At 33.3% G+C, this 22,300-nt stretch overlaps 1 protein-coding gene across 7 annotated transcripts in view; it reads left to right on the forward strand.

The window, feature by feature from the left end:
• Positions 1 to 22,300, forward strand: part of STXBP5L (syntaxin binding protein 5L) — a 451,491-nt gene that overhangs the window by 353,943 nt on the left and 75,248 nt on the right. For 5 of the 7 annotated variants that reach the window (XM_082711856.1, XM_082711860.1, XM_082711859.1 and 2 more), the window contains 2 exons: positions 9,628 to 9,693; positions 16,138 to 16,230. In XM_082711856.1, the coding sequence (XP_082567982.1) occupies positions 9,628 to 9,693; positions 16,138 to 16,230 (159 nt within the window). The remainder of the gene's footprint in view (positions 1 to 9,627; positions 9,694 to 16,137; positions 16,231 to 22,300) is intronic. The other 2 variants (XM_082711861.1, XM_082711862.1) reach the window with 1 other exon arrangement.

Genomic DNA, 22,300 nt, shown 5'->3' on the forward strand with positions numbered 1-22,300 from the left:
TTTATTTTTTTGAGAGAGAGTAAGTGAGAGAGAAATAGAGGACGAGCAGGGGAGAGGGAGAAGCAGACAATCCGCCAAGCAACAGGTGCCTCAGATTTAAAATAATTTTTTTAAGATTATATTTATTTATTTATTTGACAGAGAGAGATCCCAAGTAGGCAGAGAGGCTGGCAGAGAGAGAGAGGAAGGGAAGTAGGCTCCCTGCTGAGCAGAGAGCCCAATATGGGGCTCGATTCCAGGACTCTGGGATCATGACCTGAGCCGAAGGCAGAGGCTTTAACCCACTGAGCCACCCAGGCACCCCAGTATTAAAGTATTTTTGAACTGAAAGTATAAACACAAAATACCAAAATTTGTAAGATGTTGCTTAAATAGTACTTAAGGGAAAATTTGGAACATAAGTACATATAATAGAAAAGAAATTATATCAAATCAATAATCTAAACCTTGTTGAAACACTAAAAAAGAATAGTGTAACACAAAGTAAACAGAAGGAAGGGAATAAAGACAAAAGTGAATGAAATAGAGGCAAACAATAGAGTTGATCAACAAAAACACAAGATCTTAATCTTTAATCAATATCACAACTTCAAAGAAACAACTAAGATCTATAAAACCCTAGTAAGACTGATCAAGAAGAAAAAAGTAAATAACAAATGAAAAAGAGGGCATTACTACGAATTTTCTATAAACATTAAAAATAATAAAGACTAGGAACAACTATATGCCTATAAATTGACAGAATAGGTAAAATTAAGAGACTTCTTGAAAGAAAAAAATTATAAAAACTGACACCAAACACACTGGAAAACATAAATAGCTTCCTATCTTTATTCAAAATTAGATACCTATGGGCGCCTAGGTGGCTCACTCAGTTAAACATGTGCCTTTGGCTTGGTTCTTGATCCCAGGGGCTCCCTGCTCAACAGAGACCTGCTTCTTCCTCTGCTTTCTCTCTATATCTCAAAAAAAATATATAAAATAAATAAATAAATAAATAAATAAAATCTTTTTAAAAAATTACCCACAACAAGAAAACTGCAGTCTTCAAATAACTTGACTGATTAATTCTTTTTATTTTTTTTAATTTTTTATTTTTTATAAACATATATTTTTATCCCCAGGGGTACAGGTCTGTGAATCACCAGGTTTACACACTTCACAGCACTCACCCAAGCACATACCCTCCCCAATGTCCATAATCCCACCCCCTTCTCCGAAACCCCCTCCCCCCAGCAACCCTCAGTTTGTTTTGTGAGATTAAGAGTCACTTATGGTTTGTCTCCCTCCCAATCCAATCTTGTTTCATTTATTCTTCTCCTACCCACTTAAGCCCCCATGTTGCATCACCACTTCCTCATATCAGGGAGATCATATGATAGAACACATAATCCAATCAAGAAATGGGCAGAGGACATGAACAGACATTTCTGCAAAGAAGACATCCAGATGGCCAACAGACACATGAAAAAGTGCTCCATATCACTCGGCATCAGGGAAATACAAATCAAAACCACAATGAGATATCACCTCACACCAGTCAGAATGGCTAAAATCAACAAGTCAGGAAATGACAGATGCTGGCGAGGATGCGGAGAAAGGGGAACCCTCCTACACTGCTGGTGGGAATGCAAGCTGGTGCAGCCACTCTGGAAAACAGCATGGAGGTTCCTCAAAATGTTGAAAATAGAACTGCCCTATGACCCAGCAATTGCACTATTGGGTATTTACCCTAAAGATACAAATGTAGTGATCCAAAGGGGCACATGCACTCGAATGTTTATAGCAGCAATGTCCACAATAGCCAAACTATGGAAAGAACCTAGATGTCCATCAACAGATGAATGGATCAAGAAGATGTGGTATATATACACAATGGAATACTATGCAGCCATCAAAAGAAATGAAATCTTGCCATTTGCGACAACATGGATGGAACTAGAGCGTATCATGCTTAGTGAAATAAGTCAAGCAGAGAAAGACAACTATCATATGATTAATTCTATCAAACATTTAAGGAGGAAATAACACTAATCTTATGCCAACAGCTTTAGGGACTAGAAAAAAGAAAAAAAGGAAATCTTTCCAACTGCTTATCTGAAGCCAGCACAATGCTAAGAACTAAAACTTGACAAACCAAAGGAAGAGTATAGGCCCATCTCACTTATGAGCATAGATGCAAAAATCATATATGAAATATTAGCAAATGGAAGACAAACATACATAAGAAAGATAAAATGTCATTGCCAATGTAGATTTATCCAAGGAATATAAGTTTAATATTTGAAAACCAATCAATGCAGAACACCTGATTAACAAAATAGAGGAGAAAATTGTATCACCTCAATACATGCAAAAAAAAATTGTCATCAGTTGACACTTCTTTAAAATAACCACTGGAAAACAAGAAATAGAATAGTTCTACAAATGAATAAAGACCATCAATGAAAATCCTACAAATAACATGGAACATTCTCCAGAATAGATCACATCCTCGGTCCTAAATCAGGACTCAACCGGTATCAAAAGATTGGGATCATTCCCTGCATATTTTCAGACCACAATGCTCTAAAGCTAGAACTCAACATCATTCTTAATTGCGGAATATTGGATGTTTTCCACTAAAATTGGTAACAACGCAATGATGTCCACTCTCACTCCCTTTGTTCAACATTGTCTTTGATGACCTAGTGCAAAAGCAAGATAAAAAATAATATGTTTAAGCTTTACAAGGAAAATATTTAACTTTATTGGCCAATGATATTATCGTATATTGAGGAAACGCAAAGGCATCTACAAAAGCTATAAAAACTGTATGTGAATTTAGCAACACTGAAGAGTACACAGTATACAAAGTCAATTATCTTTCTATATAATAAAAGGAAACAATTAAGAAGTGTATTTATTTTTAAAATACCAGGTACAGGATAGACTTCCAAATGGCATTGAGGAACACCATGGACATATTCTCCAGAGAAAACATAAAACCAGTGAAAACAATTTTCTAACAAAATAATTACTTAAAATCTCTGGAAATCGTCTTAAGAGGAGATAGAAAAGAAAGAAACATTTATTCAAAAAAATCTGACACTTGGCAAAAAGTGACTCTTTGACACTGAGCCACAACTTGCTTTGTACCTCTCCTGCTCTCAGGTTGCAAGCATTTCTCATCCCCTCCAACCGCAAGTTGAAAAAGACAAATTCCTGGTGAGTGTGGCCAAAATGTAAAAGGCTCCCTTCTCCTGTCAATGCCTCAGTCATAGGACAAAATGTCTACTCCAACCATAGCAAGCTAAAATGCTGAGTCCCTGACTGCTCTCACTCAGCTTGCTCATAGAATAAATGTTTCATGCCAGAGAAGTAAATCTGGGAAGGCCAGAGGTACCATACCTGCCCAGAATCCAGACTTGTGGCTCAGAGGTTTTGCTCAGAGGAAGAGGCAGTCTATAAGACAGAGAACTCTGAAGTTCTCCCCAAAGAAACTAGCTTTATTGAAACACAATTTAGGGAAGTTCAAGCCTAAGGATGCTTCAAAACCAATAACGTATTTGGTGGAAATCAAATAAGACGCTGGTAGCACTTCTTAGTTAAGAGTAACCAGCTAGACCATAGGTGAGCTGCTCACCCATGAGAACAAAGAGACAACTAATACCCCTCCTGAGATTTGAACAGACCTTGAAGACTGGCTTCATATATGGCCTCTGCCTAAATTGGATTAGAATATTGAGTAATATATATATCCTGAGGCATTGTCAAAAACAATAAAACATTCACCTGGCTGTGACTGTGATATTTGATAGCTGGATTTGGTATCAACAGAGAGACCAGGGAACGAGACAAGGAGATCACTTTTAAAACTATTGCCATCCTAGGGTGACTGTATACACACTGAAGTTTACGCCCTCTGATAAGCAACATCAAAGTCTTCACAATGAAGGGAAATAAACTTCACTAAAATATTCTAGCCCAGTCATTAAACAAGCAAACAAACAAACAAACAAACAAACAAACTAGGGGGACGGGGGGCATCAGTAATCAATATCCAGAATTACTGTACTGTAAAATGACTAGTTATCAACAAAATATTATAAGACCTGCAATGAAACAGGAAAGTGTGACTCATTTACCAGAAAAATAAGACAACAGAAATTGCCTCTGAGAGGGCCCAGATGTTGGATTTAATCTCATAGCAGCCATGAAAAATTTTTAAGGAGCCAAAGACACCATGCTTAAAGAAGGGTAACTATGATGATAATGTCTCATCAAATAGAGAAGATCAACAAACAGACCAAAGTTAGAAAAAGAAGCAAACAGAACTATCTTATACCATTCACAAGAATTAACTCAAAGTGGATTTAAGAGTGGAACATAAGATACAAAAACATAAAAATACTAGAACAAAATGTAGCCAGTACATTCCTTGACTGGGTTATAAAAAATAAAAAACAATAAAAAATTATTGTTGGCAATAATTTTTTGGACTTGACACCAAAAGCAAAGGCAACAAAAACAAAAGTAAGTAGGACAGTATCAAACTAAAAAGCTTCTGCAGACCAAAGGAAAACATAAACAAAACGAAAAGGCAATCCATTAAATGGGAGAAAATATTTAAAAATCATATATCTGATAAAGGGTTAATATCCAAAATATATAAAGAATTTATGCCACTCTATGGCAAGAAAAAAAAAAAGAAAATTCCAAGTAAAAAATGAGCAGACAATCTGAGCAGATTTTTTTTTCCCCCCAAAAAACTAAGCAGATAGCCCACAGGTACATGAAAAGGTACTCAATATCACTAATCATCAGAGAAATGCAAATCTTTAAAACCAAAATGAAATATCATCTGACACTTGTTAGAATGGCGATCACTGGGGCCTCCTGGGTGGCTCAGTGGGTTAAGTCTCTGCCTTCAGCTCAGGTCATGATCTCAGGGTCCTGGGATCAAGTCCTGCATCAGGCTCTCTGCTCAGCAGGGAGCCTGCTTCTCCACCCACCCTTCCTCTCTGCCTGCCTCTCTGCCTACTTGTGATCCCTGTCAAATAAATTTAAAAAATCTCCAAAAAAAAAGAATGGCTATAACTAAAAGACAAGAAATAATAACAAGTGTTGGCAAGGATGTAGAGATAAGGAAACCTTTGTGCATTGATGGTAGGAATGTAAATTGGTATAGCCATTCTGAAAAACAATATGGAGTTTCCTCAAAAATTAGAAATAGAACTACCATATGATCCAGCAATTTCTCTTCTGGATGTCTATGCAAAGAAATAAAAAATTAACTGAAAATGATAAATGCCACCCCCATGTTCACTGCAACATTATTTATAATAACCAAGATATGGAAACAACCTAAGTGTCCATCAGTGGATGAACGAGTAAAGAAAATACAGTTGAGCTATACACACACACACACACACACACACACACACGCACAATGGATTATTATTCAGCCATAAAAAAAGAAGGAAATCTTGCCATTTGCAACAACATGGATGGACCTGAGTCATTATGCTAAGTGAAAAAAGACAAAAACAAATACCATATGATATCCATATACGGAATCTAAAAACAAATAAAGAACAACAAAAATGAGTACAAAAATACAGAGGACAGACTGGTGGTTTCCAAAGGCAGAGAGTGGAAGGTGGGTGAAATGAGTGAATGGGGTCAAAGGAAAACAAGGACCAAGTACAATATGTGGAAAGAAAAATTCACTAGAGGGACTCAACAGTCAACCTAAACTGGTAGAAACAGAATCAGCAACTGGTAGAATTGAAGGTAGACTGATAGAAACTGTGCATTCTAAAGAAGAGAAAAAAAATTTAGGGTAGCTTTAGTGCACCAACATGTCCATAATGAGTACTGGAAGGAGAGAAGAGGAGAGAAGCAGAAAAATATTCAAAGAGATAGTGGCAGAAAATTTCCAAAACCATTAATGTATATATGTCCAAAAGCTCCATGAACTTCAAAAGGATAAATATGAAGATATCCACACCCAGACACATCATAGTAAAAATGCTGAAAGACAATAAGGAAATCTTGAAAGAACTGATAGAAAAATGACTTGTCACATATGGGGGAACTCCAGTAGGATTAACAGTTCATCAGAAACAAGGGAGGCCTGAAGCAAGAGGACAACATAATCAGAGTGCTCAAAAGAAAAAAACTAAAACCAAGAATCTTATATTCAGAAATATGATTTTTCAAAACTGTAGATGAAAAAATGATATGCTTTACAAGAAATACTAAAGAAAGTTTTCTCAGGCTGTAAGAAGGTAAACACTAGATGATAATTTGAATTCACACAAAGGAAAAAAGTACATTATTAAGGTAATTATGTAATTATAAATAGTATAAATCCACATTTTTCATGTCTTAATTGATTTAAAGACTCATTTATAAAATTATATGTATAAAATTGTATTGTTGGGCCTATAACATATAGACCTGTAATATATTTTTACATAACAGCACTAAGGAGGTAATGGGAGCAAAGCTGGATTTGAGTAAGCAGATGAAACCACCTGGATTGACCACAACAAATGAAGAGAGCTAGAAATAGTAAATTAGAAAGTTGATACACAAACTTTATAAAAGTAATTTTTGCTTTTTCCTTCTCTCAGGTTTTATAAAAAACAGTTATATAAAGTAATTATAATTTGTTAGATTTCTAACACATAGGGATATAATATGTATGCCAATATAATACACATATATGTGTATTATACATAATACACATAAAAGGGAAAGAGGAAATAGAGCCAAAAATGAGTAACATTTTTATATCCCCCTGGAATTAAGTTAATATACATCTGGAAGTAGATTTTGGTCAATTAGGATGTATATGTTGTCTTAGAACCATTACAAAGAACTTCAAAAATATGGCAGAATTATTAAATGAATAAATTGTACCAGAAGATACTTAATGCCAAAGAAAGCAATAAAGGAATATTAGAGGAACAAAAAAGACATGAGACATACAGAAAGCCTAAAGTAAAATGACAGATGTAATCCAACTATATCAATTACAACATTAAATATGGATAGATTTAACAATCCAATCAGAAGGTAAAGATTGTTGGACTAGTTTTTTTTTTTTTAATGAAGATTTAACTCTATGCTGTCTGAAGGCATAAAGATACAAATAGGTTGAAAGTAAAAGGATAGAAAAAGGTCATGCAAACAGCAAACATAAAAAAGCTGTAGTTAATATCAGGCAAAACAGATTTTAAAGCAAAAAAAAAGATGTTACTAGAAATAGAGACACCTAAAAATGGAAAAATGGTCAATCCATCAAGAAGACTTAACAATTATCAACATCAATGCATCTAACAACAGAACTAAGATGTACATGAAGCAATACTTGACAGGATTAGAGGGAGAAAGACAATTAGAAATTTTAATACTCCACTTTGAATAATGATACAAGAACTAGGTAGAAGACCAAAAAGAAAATAGAAGGCTTGAAAAATCCCATGATCAAAATCTCTATACTGAAATCTGCAAACTGGTACAGAAAGAAAAATTTAAAAGACCATTCAAATGAAGAGAGAACACCATGTTAATGGGTTGGGAGACTGACTATTTTTTAAATGTTTACTCCGCCAAAATTATCTATAGATTTATTACAGTCCAACAAAAGGTTGGCATATCTTTTTGTAGAAATTAACAAATTGATTCTAAACTTTATTTAGAAATGCAAAGAATCAGCGGCACCTGGGTGGCTCAGTCGGTTAAGTGGCTGCCTTCTGCTCAGGTCATGATCCCAGCGTCCTGGGATCAAGCCCCCTGCATGGGACTCCTTGCTCAGCAGAGCCTGCTTCTCTCGCTCCTTCTGCCTGCTGCTCTGCCTACTTTTGCTCTCTCTCTCTGTCAAATAAATAATTTTTTTTAAAAATGCAAAGAATCTAAAATAATTAAAAAGCTCTTGGAAAAAAACAAAGTTGGAGGATTTTACTACCTGACTTCAAGATGTACTATAAATGTACATTAATTAGTGTGGTGGTAAAAAAAAAAAAAAAAATAGACAAATAGACCAATGACTACACAGTGAAAGTCCAGAAAGAAACCTACACTTATGTAGCCAGTTTATTTTTTATTAAGACACTAATAAAAATCAATAAAGGAAGGAAAATCTTTTTAACAAATAATGATGCAAAAAACTGGACAAACATATAGGGGGAAATGGACCTTAATCTCTTCACACCACAATCAAAATTGAGATGAAATATAGTCCTAAAAATGAAAGCTGAATATTAAAACGCTTCTTGAAGGAAACAACAATATCTTCATGACCATGGAGTAGGCAAAGATTACTCATATAGGAATTTTGAAAAAAATGATAAATTTTCCTTTAAGGAAACTAATCTTCTGATCATCAAAAGATTTCATTTTCATTAAGAAAATGACAAGATAAGTCCCATATGGGAAGAAAATATTCACAATACCTACTTCTAACAAAAGACTCTTAAATATATAAAGAATTCTATTCAAGCTATGGCATTAACTTGGTTCTGTAACCTTAAATATTTAAAATCTTCAAACTGTCAGTTTCTTACCTATAAAACATAAGAGTTGGGCTAGAGTACCACAGCAGACTTTTTAAAAAATTCTATGATTTTTTGAAACCACAGCAAGTTAATTCATACAAATTACATAAAGGGTGGTGGCAAGGAATATGAACAAAGATAGTTTTGGTAATTGACAATAGCCCTAAGTACTTCTGGGTATGGGGATTTATATTAAAGTAGAAACTCTGAATATTTATTTACAAAAAAAAAGTATACAAGAATCTCCTACAAGGATAGGAAAACCATAATTAAGGATATTTTATGCATGTCAGAGTAATGAGAATATAAAATGTTTATTAACCTATTGTGCCTATCCTTGTATTTGTCAGTAGATACTTGGGTATGTCAGTACAGTGACATAATAAAACATTTTAAAAAGAGAAAAATATAGTGCTTATTTTAAGAAGGAATTTGATACCATCAAACAAATCACTTAATATGTACTACACGATACTACCTTTTAAAAAAAAAAATTAACAGGGGTATTATTAGCCCCAGGGGTACAGGTCTGTGAATTGTCAGGCTTACACACTTCACAGCACTCACCATAGCATATACCCTCCCCAATGTCCATAACCCAACCACCCTCTCCCTACCCCTCTTCCCACTGCAACCCACAATACTACCTTTTTATAACTAAATATAATATTTAAAGTTTGTAGCATACCTTTCATGTTCTTTATAAAAGCCAGTAAGTGTTTCTCTTGAAAGCAGAAAATTTGTTAGGCCTTTTTAAAACCCATTATAAATTGTATAATTTTTGGTCTATTTTCAGGTGAAGCTTAGGTTATTAAAGTAATGATTTCATATAAGAAAATAAAAAAGATTTTACAGTTCTCTACCATTATGTTTGATTATTTTTTTGCACCTCTATTAATTATTGCTCCTTATTGTTTCTGATATCACTTGTTGAAACAAATTATCAGAACCCTTGTCATAACATGAGACTACAAAAGTAGTTTTCACAGGGGGAAGAAAAACCTTTCTAAATTTTCAGGAATAGGAATTATCTACAAAGTGTTAGCAAAATTCATCTCATTTATTATCATTTCATTTTTAGGTTTAACTGAGCTAAATGAAAGTCCAGTTTCCCTGGAACTTGAGCGCTGCAAGTCTCCCACTTCAGGTAAACATGAATGGTAACTTTCAGTCTTCTGGTAATTCACTGCAGTCATCTACTGCTTTATTTTCATAATTCTTACCATGTGAAATTCATAATTTTAGTCATGGTAATGTAGTTTCTGAAATTTAATCATAAACAAATTCGATTCTACAATCAATTAGAAATAAATGTCTTTAAAAATATTTTTGGCCTTCCAAATAATTAAGACCAGAGGTATGAATGTAGTACTTTTAAAGACATTTTAAAGGAAGGTTTCTTTACAGATAAATAATGTGAAGTAAAAATTGGTAATGATACACAGAAACTCTTTCCTCTTATAGCTAGAGTTGAATTAAGTGGGAAATACATACTGTAGGTGCAGAAAATATGATACCATTGGACCTTAGTTGGTTCATACCTCTGGATCACAGTTTGAAAACATGTATATTCACTGAAAAAAAAAAAATTGATAACATGCTGGAACTAAAGCATCAAGATAAAACATGAGCCCACTAAAATATATAAAAAATGTGAGTATAAATATTCCTAGGAATAAGTCTTTAAGGTATGCAAAAAATGTTAGTAGTAGAAATTTTGGGGGGTAGGATTATGAACAATTAGCTTATTTTTTAAAATTTATTTATCTGATTTTTCTCTAATGCATATATAGTAACATGTAAATTTTTAAGCACCAAAAATATAGGTATATCTGTGATAATGAGCTACAGATATGTTTTCATTGAGTATCGAAAATTGTTTTATTTTAACTTTACACAAATGTATAAAACTTTAATACTTTAAAAAGGAATTAATTTTAACTTTTATAAATTCATTTAGAACTGTGACATTTCTTCAGTTTTCTGTCTTAGGAGTTGTTGGTTGTTTATCCTTATTCTTCAGGAATATAGGCTAAGTAGAATCTAGTTGTGTCCATAAAAATTTTTGTTTTAATCGTATCTATTTCATCTTTATTGTACTGCTTTTATTTTTTTTTTTAATTTTTTTAAATTTATTTTTTATTTATTATTAGCATAACAGTATTCATTATTTTTGCACCACACCCAGTGCTCCATGCAATCCGTGCCCTCTATAATACCCACCCCCTGGTACCCCGACCTCCCACCCCCCGCCCCTTCAAAACCCTCAGATTGTTTTTCAGAGTCCATAGTCTCTCATGGTTCACCTCCCCTTCCAATTTCCCCCAACTTACTGCTTTTATTTTAAACATGATCTCAGACATTACCCTTTCTTTTGTATTTCTATTGGCACCATCCTAACATAGGCATTTATTATTCCATATTTAGAGTATTACAATTTATTATTCCACATTTAGAGTATTACAAAAATGTAATACAGGTGTCTCTGCTATCCATCTCTCACTCTTATAATTCATTTTGCATATCATGTAACAAAATTAATCTCCTTAAAATATTACCTTGACATTTTCTCATGTTTAATCTAAGATTCGATAAAATTTTCTATAACATTTAAATAACTTCACTTTAAATTATCATCCATAATCTGAATTTTAATAGTAATATAGGGTTCAAATGTCAAAAAGAAATGGAATTTAACTCCCTCCCATTGCTCCCCATACATTGTCTCTATCCTTTTGAAAAATAAAGTTATTTTCTTATTTATTCTTTTAGTTTGTGTTTGTAAACAAATCAAAAAGACAAACATTCTTTTTTGCTTCCTGTTTTATACACAAGTAGTATATGCATTTCACTATACTTTGCTTGTTTCAGTTTACTATGTATCTTGTCTTTCCATTTGATTACATAATCATTATACTTGTATGATATTTAATTGCAGGCATTTACTCTAATTTATATAGTCATTTCACCAATCAAAGGACACTTAATTTATGTCATGCCAAACAATGCTGCTATGACTAATCTTAGTACATTCTTCATTTTAAATGTGTACAGGTATAAGATAAATTCCTAAATTTGGAGCTGCTGAGTCAAAAGGGTGTATGTCTAACCTTTATAAATTCTTCCAATTTTCTCTCCCTCTATTAATAACATCAATAAACCAATGTTTATTGCTTATCATTTTTTAAAATTTTGTAAGTCTGTTAGGGAAAAAAGGATTTGTCAGTGTAGTTTCAATTTATCTCTCACATTGAGTGATATTGAATACCTTTTCAATTGTTTAAGAACTCATTAAATTTTTTTTTCTGTAAATCATCTATTCATACAGTTTACCCATGATCTATAGGGTTGTTTTCCCCTTTCATATCAATTTGTATTGCCTCTTTACAAATTAAAATTAACCTTTTATGACATGAGATCCAAATATTTTTCTTAACTTTGCTTGTGTTATCTCTTGTCTTATAAGTTTTCTGCATTCAGACATTTCTTTTAAGGATTTTCTTTATGCCCAACAATTTAAATACTATTGGGGTTAACTATATCTTAAAGTTTTGGTAGAATTCTTCCATCAAGTCATTTAACCTTTATAATTACTAAATTATAAACCTTTATAATTACATACTTATTTTGTATGTTCATAGTATCGGTAAAGAAAACTTTTCATAAAAAAAAATTCCATTATGGAAATTTTCTAACAATGTTCAATGTAACATATGCAAAGATTGTGGTTCTATCTTTCTTTTAGGCTAGTTAATAGTCAATCTATTCTTTTTGTTTTTTTTTTTTAAACCTAAACGCAAGGTTTTTTGGTTGTGTTTTGTTTGTCTTATTATTTCTTTTCAGTGTTCCAGAATTCATTGTTTACGCACCACACCCAGTGCGCCACGCAATACGTGCCCTTCATAGTACCCACCACCAGACTCATCCAAGCCCCCCACCCCCGCAAAACCCTGTTTGTTTCTCAGAGTCCACAGTCTCTCATGGTTTGTAAATGCAAGTTTTACTGGGTTTGGGGATTTTAACTTAACTTCGGCTTTTAATTAGTTCCATCCTCTGCTTCCCTTTATTTTTCACTTAATAGATACTTAATTCCTTTATTTTTCTTGCTTTATTTCTCTTGCTTTTTTTACTTGGAATTTTTTGTTTACCTTGGTCTTACCTCATTGGGAGTAAACTTTTTAAACTGAGGTACAATATGGAATGTCTCTAGAACCTCAGAAATCTCCCTCATGCCTCTCAGCCACTTATTCCTACAAAGGTACCTACTATTTTGACTTTTAACCATAGATCTGTTTTGTGGAGTTTAGATTCTTATATCAATGAAAACATGCATTATTTACTTCTTTTGTTTCTTACTAATTTTGCTCAGCCTTATCTATATGATATTCAGTTACATTGGTGAATGATTTGTATTGCTGTGTGATATTCTTCTGTATGTATATCTGTGCATTTTATTGTTGCTGCACATTTAGGTGGTTTATAGTTTGAGGCTATTTTAAGAAAAGCTGTTATGACCAATCTTGTAAAATGTTTAATGAAATATAAACTCATTTTTGTTTCACATGTATCTGGGAGTGAATTTGGGGGGTCCAAAGGTATGTCTATATTTAACTTCAGTAAATACAACCGAGTTTTTCAAAATGGTTGTACCAATTTTACTTCCATTAGCAGTGCAGGAAAGCTTTACTTGTTCCACATACATCTTTTCTCTCAGTACAATTTTTAGTTTTCTTTTTAGAGGTCTTATATACATTTCATTGGTGTTATGCCTTGGCATTTTGTGTTTTTAGATGCTGTCAATTAATTATTTTCTTATTGTTTGTGGCTGGAATATAAAAATACAATTAATTTTTGTATATTGACCTCATATCCAGAAAACTTCATAAATTCCAATAATCTGTAAATTCTTTTGGACTCTCTATCCAATTATATCCAGTATTAAAATGACAGTTCTGTTTCTTATTTCTAAAGGAAGAGTTTAACTAGGACCTCCAATACAATGTTGAATATATGTGGTGTTAGCAAACATCTCTTCTTTCTTCCCAATCTCAGGGATAAGGCAGTATCATAACTAATTATTATAATTATTGTAGGTTTTTATTAGACATCTTGCTTTTAGCCTTCTGCCTCTGATGTTTCTTTTTTCATTAATGCTAGAGCAAATCTAGAAATATCACCACCACACTTCTTTTGCAAGACAGAGTCAGGACTTCACATGCAATAAAGGAGATTGTTTCAAAGTAGGAAAGTTTCGACTACTTTGTTAAGTTACTTGGGCCAGAAATGATTGGCTGTGATAAGATTCATTTATCACTTCAGTGCCCTATTTGAAACTGGTTTGCTGGGCAGGGCCCACTCTTCTTTAGTAGTAACCTTAGAATACAAATATTCATAAATGAGGAATGAGAGATTTCTTACTATGGATTTTAAGTCATAGATTTGTTAAAAATTAAAGAAATTTATCCTCATGGGAACAGTGCCATAAAAGTGTATTTTATCTTAAGAAAATTGGAAATGTTATTTGCATATTCCATTCATTTCCCATGAAAAAGAAAAATAATTGTATTGTATTAAAGGGTCTTTCTAAGCCCACGATGGAGAATGCACCCAAAGCTATACCTAGAATACTACAACAACACATATACATAAAATTACATTCTGCAATCTCTTCCTATTGTAGGAATTACTGTATCTAGATTATCAGGAAAGGTATAGTTAAGGTAAATGCAGATTTTTTAGCCCAACCTCATAAAACTAAAATGTAACTGAAAAAACTATTTTAACAGTAGTTTACAAAACTTATGAAGACTATGATCTCTAAAAGTAGAAAAGAATGAAGATACCAACAGTTAAAATGTTTAACTTATGAATACAAAATCAATAGTATATAATTAAGGGAAACTAGAATATATGTAATATACCTAAGTTTTGGAAAAACTAAGAAAAGCAACCATGCCTCCTGATGTCTCCTTGATTCATACACTAAGAAACAGATCACTAGGTCTGATTAATAATGGCAATTATAATGTTTGTACCTGGGTATATCTCCCCTTTTTCATGTATATATAACATTTAAGAGCCAATACTATTCTTGCCTTCTCTTTATTTTTTTCTTAATGCAGTTTTTCTCAAATGTAAGCCTATATCAGAATCAAGTGAAGAGTTTGTTAAAACACAGAATGCTGACTGTCAGAGATTCTGCTTCACCAAGTGTAGAGTAGGGCTTGAAATTTTGCATCTCTAGCAAGTTCCTACATGATGCTTATGCTTCTGGTCTCTGGACCACTTGAGAACCATGGCTCTGTGAAAATGTTTTTTCAATACTTAACTCTCTCAGTATCTATTTTGTAATCTTAAACCTTCGCCCCTTTAAAGTCTGATTAAAATATTGAATTCGAATAGCTGAGTAAAAATGGTTGGTAATTAGGCAAGCCAGAGATCGATAATCATTTTATAACCCTGATTTCTGGCGTGGATCTCAAACTCCCCTTTAGCCCAATAAACTGCAAGTAAAAAGAGTGAAGTTTAAGACTATTAAACATTTATTTGAAAATAATGAGAGAAAATGGAGTAGGAATTGGGAGCTTAAAGAATTCCAGTGAGCTAACCAGAAAGCTGATGTTCTTAACTTCCAGGAAAATATAGCCATTTCATAATATTTATTCATTTACCCAACTATTCAACAAGTAATTTCGAGTATCTGCAGTTATGTAGATATTATGTTATCTACTGAGAATAAACTAATGAACAAAATAACATACTCTATGCCAGATGGAATAGAGTCTATCTGAAGGAACCAACATTAAACTAATAATTTTACAAATAGTTGTTTTTTCTTAAAGCTATGTAACCCTTTTTCACTCACCAGGTAAGGCTGTACAATTTGTATACTACATAAACATCCCAAAGGTATGAGCCTGAACTAATATTCAGCCTTTTGTCTTTGGACAATGAATTGAAAATTAACCAAGACTTCAACTGTAGAGTTGTATCTGTCCACAAGATGTACATTTTTCTAATTTTTCTTCCTTTAAGGTATGCCTTTAAAAATAATTTGCTCAAATGAACATTTTTTCTATCTAAGCTAGGAATAGGTTCTAGTACTGCTGTTATCTATATAGGCATCAATCCTCATAATTCTCACTGTCCACAATATACAACAGACTTACTATGCTATCAAGTTCAAGTGAAGACTAAGGTGATAGGAATATGTATCTTTATTAAAATATGTTTATTTAAATATCTTTAATAAAGATATCTTTATTAAAATGTCATAGAGACTAACATCACAAAATACTAACAAAGAACTAAACAGCTCTGTTCTCAATCCTGGGTTAGAACTACATCTTATAGCCTAGCTTGAATGCTCCTTCTATATGGTTCTACATTTCTAGAACCCCACTCCATCTTTCAAAGAAAAAGCTTCTTCCCTCCAGATAGTCCTGTGTTGGGGCAGTATAAAAATACTCAAATAAAGGCACAAAGTAGAGACCCTTCCAAATAGTTATGAATTTCACCTCTAGAATAAAGCTTCTGGGTTCACTTGGGCTAAGAAGGTAAATGCCAATAGTCTTTTATTCCCTTCCTTTAGGACTTGCTACCAGAACTCCTGAGGCAACAACAGGCTTTTATAGGAATGAAATACCAGCTGTGAGACAGAGGAATCAAATACATCACTTGCCAGGTGAAAGTGAAAATCTCTTTTGAACGAAAAAGGTTTTCATGTCTCTTCAATTTTCTGGACTTCACAATTTGTCTCAAAAGCTTTATTCTTATTTGTGCTAAAAATACAGGTCCCCCATCGTGAATGAAGACAAATTTCCCTGAATCAATTAAAACCACAGACACTGACTTCATAAGACATAAAACGGGAATTCCTAAGACATCTGTGATTTTGAAGTGTCCTATATATTTTGATAGTGATATCTTTCTACTTTAAACCTGTATACTTTTATCATACCTATACGAAAATATGGGGGGACCAACAGAGAACTTAGGGGAACTTAAGAGCCAAAAAATAGAGTGGTTTTGTAAAAATTCTACTAATTTTTCATTCTTCATAATATAGTTATTTATTATCTAAGGTCACAAACTACTATGATGATCATGGAAACTCCACCAAAGAATCACCTCAAAGAGGCAATGTTCTCTCAGAAATATGGAACAGAAAGGAAGGTCTTGTGATCTGTATCATGCATAGCCGTTGAATATTTGATGCTGTTCAGAGGGACCAAATCAAAATCAAACACAGGTTGTATAGCTCCCTTAAATTAAGCATTCATTACAAAATGGTTGTGACCAGATTTGCAATTATAAGAATAATTTACCAATGTTCTAAATTCCAAATAAAGTCAGTGATCAGGGAACTTAAAAATAATTGTAATCCACAGTTTTCCAAACACTAGTTTCTTTTTTTCTTGTGTAATAGAACACCCCTGTGATAGGTCTTTTTCTGAGGAGAAAGTGATGCTCAGAATATTAAATAAGAGCTAGAATTTCAACTTGGTTACATTTGGTTGTAAAACCTATGCCTTTTCCTGAATTTCATTAATAAAAAGAGAAAAAATATATAGGAATTGCAAAAAACTAATCACAGTTGAAATTAAAGGACAGCCAAGCAGTGACAAAGTTACTAAGTTACGAAGAGAATGTTTTAGCAAAGAATTTAAGTAATATACCTTACATGAAACATGATAAATATAGTTTACCATTTAAGTTCCAGGAAAAACTGGTTTCAAAAGTCGTTTTTAAGTTTTTATAGTTCATAGAATCACCAAATTATCACATTTTGAATTTATTAAGCCTTGTTTGCTAAAAATTAAAATTAGTGTTAGTATAGTACTTTAAAGCAAAGTGTTTTTTATGTATATTACTCAGTCCTATAGCAACCATATAAGATTAGCGTTGTTCTCCTTTTACACGGGAGGAGAAATTATGACTAAGGAAAAATTTCATCATTTGCCCATGGTTACCCTGCTAATAAATGGCTTAGTCTGAATCAACGCAAATCTTCAGACTGCAAGGTCCTTTGATCCCAAGTTATTTATCCTACTATTATATATGCTCTTAAAAAAAAAGTGTGTTGAATAACGCTGGGGGTTTATAATTCAAGGTACACAAGAACAGAAATAAAGTTTCATAATCATTTAACTCTTGTTCATACAACACTAATAAAAAGTCATTAATTCATTAACTTTATCCAGATAGAAACATAATACTATTTTAATATACCAAGAAAAGTAGAGTCATGACCCTAAACATTTTTTTAAGCTGGGAAAATTCAAATAATTTGAATTTGCCTGACTTTATCATCATCACTTCCTAACAGGAAGGGTGGGGGAGGTGGTAATATGGAGGTATGTAGACCTTCCAGGGCTCTACCATGGTATGGCAACTCCAAATTGTGTGTGTGTACTATACCTATATACATACTGGGGGCTTTTTTTCTATATTAGTTTCTAACTTAGGGAAGATAGAGACCAATGAAATTCATTACTTTGTTCCAACTAGTCAGTAAATGAATCAATACATAGATAAACTTTACAATCATTTTAATCTAAACTTTTAATTTAGTATTAGATTTATTTATTTTGCAGAAGACATCTAGGCCTACACACATGGTATCTGCTATATCATACATAACATACATATTGTACTCTTACTGGAAAGGGCATAGATTTGGAGTCAGAAATTTGAACTTACCTGCTATTCCTACCATTATAACTTTAGCCAAGTTTCTCAACCTTAATGGTATACTAATTCCAGAACACAGATTCTCAATAATATATAGTAGTGGTTATTATAAAAATAATAATGGACATCCATGGCCTAAAGAGACTGAATTTGATCTTCTTGACCATTCTAAATTTCTAATACTAGTTGTAGTTTAGCCATAACAAAGTAAAAATCCTTCAATGGAAATCAAAAGTTCAATCCACTTGTTTCTAACCAATCAAAAGTTTTGAATCAGAAGCTTCTAGCCTATCTCTTTATGTTATTTCCCATTAAGGTAGTAAGCCATATTCAGAATGAATCAGGGTTTGTTGTGTTCCTAAAATTTTGATTCAAATGTGGCACCAATGACTTGAGGAGGTTTTTTTAATGTTATTTTTTAAAATAATTTTACTTAAATTCAAGTTAGCTTATAGTATAATATTAGTTTCAGGTGTACAATATAGTGATTCAACACTTCCATGCAACACTCCATGCTCATCACAAGTACACTCCTTAATCCCTATCACCTGTATTACCTGTTCCCACACTCATCTCCCTTCTGATAACCATCAGTTTGTTCTCTATTATTCTGATAGTTGTTTGAAGCCAATACAACATCCCTCAGATGATCTAGGCTGTACTTTGACTTTGACTTTGAGTTGAATTAAGAGTTAGGAAAAAAGCAAATAATATACAAATGACTGAAGGATCTGATGCACGGAATATACATGACCCCTATGCAAAATACTGTTGAAATGCCTGAAGTTCTGTTCATATTTAGGGCTTAGTATATGACCTCATTCTGGCATAAGATATGCTTAGCCACCAGACTACCCTGCCTCATTGCTGTAACTGAACCTGAATTTAGAGGCAGAAAATCTAGAATAGAGATAAATAATCTTGCAAAGGTTTCTGATCTGGTGCTATCATAGGGCTTGGCCACCTGACCTTTAAGCCTGAATTTATTAAATACTAATATGTTTCTTGCTATCAGCCAATCATTTCATTCATTTGCATCATCTTTGATCTCTTATACCATCTTACCTAATATTCTCTAGGTAAGTCAGAAGGTGATATTTGTGATTAGGTAAGTGATTAACCCTACCTGTGGGGATGCTTTCCTGTCAATTTTTCTGACTCAGTTTTATTGAGATATAATTTACATAGAATAAAATACACCTTTTTAGTGTATAATTATAAATTTCGTGGGTTTTTTAAAGAAACATACGCATTACATGTTAAAGTAACAAGGATTTCCTGACAATTTTCCCAGAATCTAACAGAACTAAAATCACAAGAAATCAAACTGTTTTAAGTCTAACATTTTATGCAGCAATATTCCCTGCCCTGCAGTTAGATTACCTATAGCATTATTTTCTGCCTTGTAGTCTATGAGCCAAGACATAGAGTTTTTCAACATGTGAAGGATGAAAGATACTATTCTATATGATAATGCACATGATTTAAAGAGATTTGCATGGAAAATAAGCCCATGATGAACTAATGGTATAACACTACTATTGAAAAGATAGTGGACTCTTAGGAAGTCCTACTGTGCAGAGCATACAAATAATAGTGTTATATACAATTGGAGACTTTCTCAGGTATTCAGTGTTTAATCAAAAGCACCAAATTTTAAATAGGACATGTTCCCAAGAAAGGTAATTTTTGTATAGAATACCACAGAGTGACAATATTTTCTTGCGAACTAGTAATGAATATAGCTAACATTAAATGCTATTAGATATCATACAATGCTAAATGCATTACACACATTCCTTTAATTAATTTTGATGAGGTCCCTATGAAGTAGGGACTATTATTACTCCCATTTTATAGAGAAAGAGGCACATACTCTTGAGTGATGTGTACATAGCCCAGTATCCCAGTATCACTCATCTGGTAAATGGTTGAGTCATAACGTGAATCCAGCTCCCTTGTGTTCTGGATCACTGGATTTTACTTCATCAAATACCAGAAAACCTGCCTTAAATAACAGCAAATGTCTTTGTAGAAATTTACAGAGAGGGAAAAAAAAAAAGGCATCTAACCTCTTCTAACAGGGGCTTTCCTGTCCTTATAACTACCATGTTTCATTCAAAATTAGGAAATGTAAGATCAAAGTTATAATGGATTTTTTTTACTTAAAGGAATCAAAAAAGTAACTGTCAACACAAATATATAATAATCAATTTTAAAAGCTTATCAAAATATTAGCTATATCTGTCTGTAATTGTATCTACACCTAATTTAACAACTGTGGACAATATGGTCTTTCATGTGAAAAATCTGAGATGCACCTCAGGAAATACTTTTTGTGGAAGAGTCGCTAGTGAAAGTCCCATAAGTTGGTTAATATTCATAAAACCATAAAATGTTATTTTTCAAAATGTGATTTGCCAACCTCTTCATATCAGTATTACCTTCTTAAAAATTCTTGCTGATCTACTGAGAGTAACCTGGAGGTGGCCCCTAAGTCTCCATAGACGCTTTAAGATCTGTCATGTGAGAGCAAGAATCATTTACTCTATTGATCCAGAGATTAGAACTGGGACAAATTATAAATGGTAAAGGAAAGCAGTTTGAGCTCACATAGAAGGAAATTTTGTAGTAATATAACAGTAATATAATATTTTTTATACCTTTATAGTTTTCTATCTTAACTATTTAAACAGACAGAATATCAAGAATGTTGTAGGAGAAATAGTTCCATTGAATAAGGTATTGGAGTAAAAGACGTCTAAGAGTCCTTTAAACCAAGACTCTCTTTTTTGTGCAATGTCCTGAGCCAGAGTGTAGTGAGAAGTTTCTGTTAACCATTTTCTCCCCTTCCGCTAACAATATGTAATCACAGTGGTGTATATACTTTAGCTTAGAGAACAGTAAAAATGAAGAAATTCAGAGAATGACATTCCCAGGGGGCACATTGCAAAGGTTAATATGTATTGTTTCCATTCTATACATTTCCAAGACAAATTGCCATACTTATCTTCCAACCCAAATTCCTCAAATATTCCTGTGTAACAACATATTTCTCTAATACTTAAACATACTTTCTCTGTTTGCTTATCCTTTTTCAGAGTAACTCCTACCTTTTGATTTTAATGTGTTTTTTTTTTCAACATCTATTTAGAAACACTCATTGTACACCTACTCTGTGTCAGTACTTTATTAGGTATTGGGAATACAACCCCCACCTTTGGAGAACTCAGTTTCAGGATATTAATGAGGAGTAAAAAAAAATAATAATAATCAAGTATAATAAAATGTGTTAAGTATAATAAAGGAAATGTACACAAGGGGCTATGAAGGTTAAGATAATGGCATCAGATGAAGCCTTGAGTTTGGAACTACATTCAGAAAGGAGGTGCAAGACTTTTTGAGGAGTCTTGAAGAACAAGTAAGAGTTTACTAGTTATCTGGCACAGGAGCACTGCTCCCTTCCCTCCCCAAAAAAGTATACTAGTTGGACAGGTGAGGAGACTCATTCTGTGCATGAATAATAGGCATCTATTATTAACACTGTTACTAAAGTTCCCCAATTAATCCCATCACGAATCATTCCCTTTCCCTCCCTCAGTTATACAACTGAAGATAGGGTTTGTGAGGGGACCTCAGTTTTCAGGCTTTCCACAGAAAACCAAAAAGAGGTAACAAAATGGAGGAGGGGATCCAAAAAACTAGAGCAGATTTGGGAGCCAGAGTTAGATACTAGAATATAGGATGTGAATTTTCCATCAAAAAGAATAGTGGGAAGTGGGAGGGCATGTGACATTGTGATCTTTGTTATGTATCTGGGCTTACTGACGAATAGGCAGGAACTCTTTGCCCTCTTTTTGAAAACATCTTTTTAATCCATTTAAAAATAATACTATATAGGGGCGCCTGGGTGGCTCAGTGGGTTAAGCCGCTGCCTTCTGCTCAGGTCATGATCTCAGGGTCCTGGGATCGAGTCCCACGTCGGGCTCTCTGCTCAGCAGGGGGCCTGCTTCCCTTCCTCTCTCTCTGCCTGCCTCTCTGCCTACTTGTGATCTCTCTCT

The sequence above is a fragment of the Mustela nivalis genome, assembly GCF_964662115.1.
Source record: "Mustela nivalis genome assembly, chromosome: 1".
NCBI lineage: Eukaryota > Metazoa > Chordata > Mammalia > Carnivora > Mustelidae > Mustela > Mustela nivalis.